The 8,803-nt window shown below is 44.2% G+C and overlaps 1 protein-coding gene across 1 annotated transcript in view; it reads right to left on the minus strand.

Annotated features, from left to right (window-relative positions):
- The window catches only part of LOC114046051 (short transient receptor potential channel 2-like), a 50,281-nt gene that overhangs the window by 627 nt on the left and 40,851 nt on the right, over nt 1–8,803 (minus strand). Inside the window, exons 18-21 of the mRNA XM_027866265.1 lie at nt 5,966–6,158; nt 3,683–3,810; nt 3,395–3,467; nt 501–630 (exon numbers count right to left, since the gene is read on the minus strand). Coding sequence (XP_027722066.1) covers nt 501–630; nt 3,395–3,467; nt 3,683–3,810; nt 5,966–6,158 — 524 coding nt within the window. The remainder of the gene's footprint in view (nt 1–500; nt 631–3,394; nt 3,468–3,682; nt 3,811–5,965; nt 6,159–8,803) is intronic.

The following is an 8,803-nucleotide window of genomic DNA, read 5'->3' on the forward strand; positions in this document are numbered from 1 at the left end:
TAGAAAGGAGGTGAGGGAATATTGAGGGGATGTGCTTCCCACTTCTGGGGGTATCTCAGAAAGGCCCAAAGCTGAATGAACTTCCCATGAATCACCAAGCTCAAGAGAACTCAGAACTCTCAGACTGGGCCTTTTGGAAACACTTTGGCCTATGGGCTGGCACTCATTTGCCCTGAAAGAGTTTCAGAGTTATGAGAGGAGAGGAGAAATTCAGGATCAATTACAGGATTAATAGTATATAGAGTTAGAAAGGACCCTAGAGATTATTTAATCCAGAAACTTGGGTTGGTGGGAATAGGGGCCATCAGAGAGGGTGAGGCCTTCTGAGGGAGGACATTTAGGGAAAGGGTGGGCAGACTAAAGACATATAGAAAATCAAGGGATCCATGGCCCCGGCCTTGAAGTTTGGGGAAGGGAGAGGGTCTGGAGAACATAAAGGCATGAAGCTGGAAGTAGGGACAAGTTTTGGGGAATGAAGCGTCTGGGGTCTGGAGACTGACCTTTCCGACGGCTTTCTTCAAACTCACGCCTTGCAGTCTCAATGTAACGTTGCACCAAGGCCTTGATGACTCGGACCCGGTAGGAGCCACCCTCACCTTCCCCATTCCTGGCCCCCACCCCAGAGTTTGCCTGGAATATGTATGTAGAGAGAAAAGAGTATGAACCATTCCCCAATGTCTGTACTTCCTCCAAATCCTTCCTGCTAGTTTATTGCAATAGCTTGCTGATGGGTCTGTCTGCTTCAAGTATTTCTTCCCTCCAGTCCACCCTCTATTCAGCTACTAAAATGATTCTCCTGATGCCCAGGTCCAACCATGTCACCTCCCATCACCCAATAAACTCCAGTAACTTCCTATTACCTCCAGGAGCAAATAAAAAATGCTTTGTTTGGTGTTCAAAGCCATTCATAACCTAGCCCCTTCCTACCTCCAAAATCTTACATCTTACTCCCTGACATGTACTCTTCAATCCAGTGACACTGGCCTCCTATCCTACAAACAAGACACTATCTCTTGGCTCAGGGCATTTTCTCTGTTGCCCATGCCTAGAACACTCTCCTTCTTCTGCTCTGACTACTGACCACCCTGGCTTCCCTTAAGTCCCAATAAAATCCCATCTCCTACAGAAAGCCTTCCCCAGCCCCTCCTAATTTTAATGCCTTCCCACTATTAATTATCTCCTTTTTATCCTGTGCATGTGGTCTCCTCTATTAGATTGTAAGCTTCTTGAAGGCAAGGACTATCTTTAGACTCTTTTTGTATCCCCAGAGTTTAGCACCTTGCCTGGCACAGAGTAGGTGCTTAATAAGTATTGATTGGTTGATTGATTGATTGATAGTTCTCTCCACCCTCAAAACCAAAGCTCAGGGAAAAAGAAGACCAATGGGTAGAATCCCCAACTGGGAGCTCTAGACACCAGGTCTCATACCTGTTCAAAGGTGTAGGGGAAATTCCTTTCTAGATAAAGTAAGGAATTAGAGTCAGGAAAAGAGGAGAGGCATGTACAAAAATATAGCAGCTCTTTTTGTGGTGGCAAAGAATTGGAAATTGAGGGGATGCCCATCAATTGTGGAATGGCTAAACAAGTTGTGGTATATGAATGTAATGGAATACTATTGTGCTATAAGAAATGATGAGCAGGTGGACTTCAGAAAAACCTGGAAAATCTTGTATGGACTGATGCTGTATGAAGTGAGCAGAACCAGGAGAATGTTGTACACAGTAACAGTCACGTTGTATGATGACTAACTTTGATAGATTTAGCCCTTCTCAGCAATGCAAGGATCTAAGACATCTCCAAAGGTCTCATGATGGAAAATGCTATCCAAATCCAAAGAAAGAACTATGGAGTTTGAATGCAGATCGAAGCATACTATTTGCTATTTTTTTTCTTCTGTTGTGTTTTGTTTCCTCTTTCTTATGGTTCCTCCTATTGGTTCTAATTCTTCCTTAGAACATGACTAATGTGAAAATATGTTTAATAGGAATGCTAAAAAAAAGAAAGGAATAGAGGAGAGGGATTCATTAATCCATAAATTCATAGATTATAGATTGCTGGAGCTGGAAAGAATCTGAGAGATCTAATTAAATCTCCTCATTTTACAAAAAAAGGAAACTGAGGCCCATAGAGGTAACTATGGGGAGTAACTATGGAGAGTAACTTAGAGTAACTTAGTTCCTCTTAACTAATGAGTGACTGAGAAGAAATGACTTGCCTATGGCTCTTCCATAATGAGTCAGTGACAGAACTGGGCCTGGAATTCAGTTTTCCCAACTTCCAGTCTAAAGGTTCTCCAGGGAGAGGGCTGGATTGGACAGAGCAGGGAGTCTATAACCTACTTCACCTCAGACTATTGCTGGGGGATCTTCCCTGGCCACAACCCTCTTTCCTGAACCTCCTGTGAATCACCACCTGGTGATTATTGTGTCAAGGCTAGCTCCCCAAGGCTGCTGGGTAGGATCTCTTGCCTAGGGCTTTGCTTCTCCCCATCCTCACCCCTATCCTGGCTTGGGTGAGTGTAGACAAACTCTGGGTAGCCTTGCATAAGGGTAACAGCATTGGACTTTGAGTCCAGGGGATCTGGAATTGAATCCAGGCTCCTATACTTACTAGCTGTGTTACTTTGGGTAAGTCATCTTACTTCTCTGGGCCCCAGTTTCTCTGTAAAAAATAATACCGGCACTATTCATCTTTCAGAGATATTATAAAGAAATTGCTTAAATTCCATAGAAATTGAGCTATTATCATTATTGTCTTAGCCAGGCTGTTACTAGTCACTCTATTTAGAATCACAGAATGATACCATTTCAGAACTAAGAAATATCTGCTCCATCACTCATGGTAGATCTCTGCTTTGGGATTCCAGTTCCACCTAAGTCATTTGGAAAAGCTTCTTTGGACAAATGCCAGCCTCATCTGGGCAGCCCTGAGGAGAGAGGGGGAATAATTCATCTCCACCCAAGCTGAGACAACTAAGGGAGAGCATGACCCTTGTCAAGATCTTGGCTGAGAGGGACAAAGAAAAAGTAGCAGTAAATAGTCTTCAGGAACACAGCTAATTAGAGAAGCGTTCTCCACCAGCTTGAGCGGAGATGGAGAGGGTAGCTCTTAGTTGCTGGTCCCTTCCTGATTGGCATCTCCCTCATAAGGACAAGCCAACTGGAACAGACTAGGACAGATAGACTTGGAGAGACATCAGAAAGACATACAGGCAGACAGATAGGGATAGAGTTGAACATCCGACAGACTAGAACAAACGTGAAACATTTGATAGCCTGTGGGACACAGAGACAGAACGGAGCGGAGACGGGCTGGATGAAGACAAGATTAAGGTAGATTCAGGACAGTTGTAAGAAAGAGAGACATGGAATAAGCAATCAGATGGGACACTCACGAAGGTGGGGATGGGGGGGAAGGTAGTCTCCTTGGTCTTGCAGCAGCAGCAACAAAAGAATCGGAAGATCCTCCTAAGGGAATGAGATGAAGAGTCAGAGGGGGGTGGGATGGGGGGCTAGGGTTAGGGGTCACAGGAAATGGGGGAATGAGAAAAGGACGTTGAGGGATGGACTGGGACTTGGGAGGATTGGGGGCTGTGGGGAGTTCTTGGAGAAGGGATGGAGACATAGAGTAAGGGGGTGAGGGATGGGAGGGATGAGGCTGTGGAGGTTCCCTAAAAATTTACCTGAGTAGATAGAAGATGGCCTTGGGTGAGGGCAAAATATTGAAGGGAACTGGTAGCGTTAAGCCCTCCCGAAAGAAGGACAAGTAGAGCTTGGAGCAGGCAAACTTCCATTCCACATCAGCATCATCCTGGGTGCCAGAGGTGGGGGTGGGGCTCAGGGACCCCTAGCCTCCTTTATGCCTACAGATCTCCTTCACCCTTCATTCTCTATCCTTCACACTAATCCTTCTTCTCCTCCTCCACCATTCCCCATCTCCCCTTCTCCCTCCATTTCACTTCCCCTCCCTCTCCTTTTTGCCTCACCATATCCCCACCTCCATCCCTTTGTCCCTTTCTTCTCTGATCCTATCTCTATCCCCATTCTCTTCCTTCTCCCTTTCCCTTTTCCTTTCAGTTCTCTACCCACCCACTCTTGATTATCTCCTGGTCTCCTACCATAATACCCCTTTTATTCCCTGCCCCTGTCCCAGCCCCTTTTGCATCCCACTCTCCAACCCCTTTCCTTGCCATCATGCTCCACCCCAATCACTCTTATGTCTCTTCCCAGTCCTCTACCTTAGCTTCGGCTTTTCCGTCTTCCCTCCCTTGAAGGACTCTTGGTCCTCCCAGTCTCCTGTTCCATCCCCTTCTTATTCTTTGGCCCCATCTTTTCACTCCATCCCTTAACTTCATACTTCTTTTCTCCTTTTCTCACCAGATAACTCCCCATCTCCTTTCCCAGCATTCTAATAAAAACAGTTATATATTTCTATTTTGTTTTTGTTGTTCAGTCATGTCCAACTCTTTGTGACCCCATTTGAGGTTTTCTTGGCAAAGATACTAGAATGGTTTGCCATTTCCTTCTCCAGCTCATTTTACAGATGTGGAAACTGAGGCAAACAGGGTTAAGGGACTTGTCCAGGGTCATACAGCTAGTAAGTGTCTGAGGTCAGATTTAAACTCAAGGAGATGAATCTTCCTGACTCCAGGCCAGGCACTGTATCCATTTTGCCACCTAGTTGCCCTTATATTTCTTTAGCACTTGACAACAAGCTATGAGACAGGCTCACATGATCTTAGATTTGGAGCGGAAAGTAATCATACATGTCATTTAAACCAACCCTTCATTTTGCATATACATTAATTCATTCAATAACACTTATTTAGCACCTACAGCCTCAGAGAAGTCACTAAGTCACAGGGCCTTTAGGTACTCAACAAGTCAATCAACAATCTTTTATCAAGACTTTAAAGAAGTTCTCCTGACTCATCCAGTCCTATTGTCTTCAAATCAGTCTGCTCTCTTATCCCTCTCTTCACCTTTCTTCCCAAACTCTGCCACTGCCCTAACCCTTCCCAACCTTCTCTCCCTCCTCCCAAACCCTTCTTCATCCCCATCTCCTCTCCCTCTTGCCTAAAGTCCAATTCAATTTCCTCCAGGAAATCTCTGATCTTCCCTCTCCCCCATCCCCAAATAAAGTCCTCCCTCACACGGTATTTGTTTAATATCTCTATCTCCCCCTAACAAGCAATATTGTGCGTTCTAGTTATCTAGTATATGTATCTTGGCCACCTATTAAATAGGCTATATTTTTCATTATGGCAAGGACTGGGCTTTTCTCCAAATTTTGTAACTCCTCCAGGGCTGGATTCAGGGATCTGCACAAACTAGGCATTTTAAAAATGTTTGATGAATTAAAAGAATCTCCCTTCATCAGATTTTTCTCAATAGAGTGTGAACTCTGGAAGGGCAGAAATTAGGTATTTATATTACCCCATTCCCCCACATTTTACCTCCTTCAATCAGTGTCCTCCTCTGTAAAGCAAGGGGGTTGGGCTAAGTGACCTCTAAGGAAGGTCCCTTCCGGTTCTAAATCCATCTAGGATCATATACTATCCCTTAGCTGTGTGACTCTGGGCAAGTCACTTAACCCAATGGCCTGACCAAAAAAAAAATCACATACTATCCCTTTGGGTCTTTTCTTCCATTGCTCTGCCATTCCTCATGTCCTTCCTTTGATCCAACCCGTGTTCCAGATCCCCAGCTCTCCTCCATCCCTCATTATCCCCTTCATCTCCCTACAGGTTCTTGTTCCTCCTTTGCTCCTCCATCCTCCATCCCCCATCATTTCCTTCATCTCCCTAGAGGTCCTTGGTCTTCCTCTGCTCCTCCATCCCCCATCATCCCCTTCACCTACCTATAGGTCCTTGCTCCCTTGTTGCTATTCCAACCCCCATCATCCTCTTCATCTCCCTACAGGTCCTTAATCTTTCTCTGCTACTCTATTCCCACTTCTCCCACACCTCAATCTTCTGGAAGGAGTTGGTGATCATGGCAATGAGCATGTTGAGTAGCACAATGACCATGACGATGGTGAAGATGCCATAAAGAGCACGGCCCACAAACTCAGGCACCACGAACTGGGGCATGTCCACCACACTGTGTTCCTCCATACCAAACATTGTCCAGAAGAGAAACTGGAATGTCTCGTTGAAGCTGAAGGAAAAGATGTATGTTGTGGAGTAGACAGTAGAGCTAAGCTAGGCCCAGCCTCTGCTTTTCCCTTTACATTAACATCATTGCCTGCAGAAAGCTATCTCAGTCAGTAACAGAACCACATGGGAGATGGGATATTGGGGGTACTGCCCTATTGGGGTATTGTCCCCAGCCAGAATTATCTCCTTATATCAATTGAAAAGCAGCATGGTGTAAGGGATAGAGTATTGGACTTGGAGTCAGGAAGATCTGAGTGCAAATCTTGATTCAGACTCTGGGCAATCACTTAACTTCTCTCAGCCTCAGTTTCTTCATCTGCAAAATGGGGAAACTAAAGACAACAAAAGTGTGTTTTAGGATATACATGGTTTCCCAAAAGTCTTAGATTAAAACTGCATTAAGACTTTTAGGATACTCTGTTTTGGGAGAAGTATAGGAAGAAAGGAGACATATCATGGCATAGTAGATAAAGAGCTGGCCTCAAACCAGGGAGACCCAAGTTTGGGTCTAGTTTCTAACATATACTGGCTATATGACTCTAGGCTCCAGACAACTCTTTAAGACTATAATATGGAAAGAAGGTGCCATACTGCCTTGGTAGAGGGAGTTTCCTCCCCTAAGAGGCCCCTATGTCGATGAAATCATAGGTTTAGTCCCTATCCTACTGGGAGAAAAAGAAGGACAAAAAAGGGATAGGACCTTTGTTTGGAGTGGACAGAATGCTGGAAATTGACACAGAGAAGACACAGCTGTTCAATTTTTATTTTCCTTCTGTTTTCTCTGTGAAGGATATTAGCCTTTGCTCTGGAAAGGACAAAACACAAGTGGCTAATGGGAAATTGATGTCCAAGATAAGTAGGGAGATAGTAAGAGAGCATCTAGTTGTCCTGGAAGGATTAAAGTCACGTGGCCTAGAAGAACTACATGCCCAGGTTCTCAAAGAACTGAAAGATGTGGTTACTGAGTCACTACCATTAATATGTGAAAGATTGCAGAAGACCAGAGAAGGGCAACGTCCCAACTTTCAAAATGCAAACTGTGGACCAGTGATCTTGATGTAAATTTCTGAGAAAATTCTAGAACAAAGCATTAAAGAGATGGTTGGTGAATATCTAGAAAGACAAGCAATAATTACAAAGATCCAGCATGGTTTCAAGGATTGGTCATGCTAAATTTAACTTTACTTCCTTTTTTGAAAGGGTTACTAAACTGATAGATAAAAGGAATACTATGGACATCATTCACCTAGACTAGGGGTGGGGAACCTGTGGCCTCGAGGCCACATGTGGCCCTCTAGGTCTTCAAGTGCAGCCCTTTGACTGAATCCAAACTTCCCAGAACAAATCCCCTTAATAAAAGGATTTGTTCTGTAAAACTTGGACGCAGTCAAAGGTCACACTCAAGGACCTAGAAAGCCACATGTGGTCTCGAGGCCACAGGTTCCTCACCCCTGAGTGCTAGACTTTAATAAAGCTTTTTGGAAAAGTATCTCATACTGTTCTTGTGGAGAAAATAGAGAGTTATGGACTATGGATAACACAGTTAAAGGGTTGGACTCAAAGAATAGCTGTTCATGACTAATGTCAATGTGGCAGGAGTTCTTCACTGGAATATCTTTGGTGCCTAGCACAGAACCTGGCACACAGTAGGTACTTGATAAATGCTTGTTGACTGGATAATTGAATACCCCATGAATTCGTGCTTAGTTGTGTTTGATGTTTTTATCAATGACTGGGATAAAGTCATAGATGCAAGAGTGTCCTATGTGTCCTGGAATCAGCTAAACCTGAACTGATTTTTAAATTTTCAGTGTGAGCATTTACACTTTGTAAATCAGCAAATGCCTTGTCACACCAGGGTTTGATGTATTGTTTTCTTGGTCGTCTAGACTTAAGAAGGTGAGGGAGAAAATGTTAATAATGCAGATTAAATTTAAAAGTGTGTCATGGTAAATGGTTGGATTTTTTCCTCCCCTCAGAGCTGGTTGTTAAATATTTACTAGCATGCCATTGCATAGAGAGTTGGGATTTTGACAGGATAGATGGCATTGGACTGAGTCTAGCATAACGAAATCCACTTAGAATAAATGTAAAGTCTTACACTTGGGTTAAAAAAATCACATTCATAAGTATAAGAGAGGGGAGGCGTGGTTTGACAGCAGTTGTTCTGTGAAGGACCTGAGTATTTTAGTGGGCTGGAAGCTCAAAATGAGTAGCATCTAGGTATGGCAGCTGGAAACTGCATTAAGAGAGGCATGATCCCTGGGAAGAAAGAGGTGACCATGTCATCATACTCTACCCTTGTCAGACCTCATCTAGGGAACTATGTTCTGGGCACCATAGTTTAAGAAGGACATTGAACAGTGGGAAAGTTTCCAGAGGAGGCAACCAGGATGGTTTGGGGGGTGGGGAACCTTCAGCCTCGAGGCCACATGTGGCCCTCTAAGTCTTCAAGTGTGGCCCTTTGACTGAATCCAAACTTCACAGAATTTGTGGGCCACGTATAGCCTCGAGATCACAGGTTCCCTACCCCCTATTAAGGTCTTATGAGTTTATGTCATATGTGGAACAATTAAATGAACTGGGGAAGACTAAGGCCGTGTGTGTGTGTGTGTGTGTGTGTGTGTGTGTGTGTGTGTGTGTGTG

Source organism: Vombatus ursinus, unplaced genomic scaffold, assembly GCF_900497805.2.
Source record: "Vombatus ursinus unplaced genomic scaffold, bare-nosed wombat genome assembly UNPS02014780.1, whole genome shotgun sequence".
NCBI lineage: Eukaryota > Metazoa > Chordata > Mammalia > Diprotodontia > Vombatidae > Vombatus > Vombatus ursinus.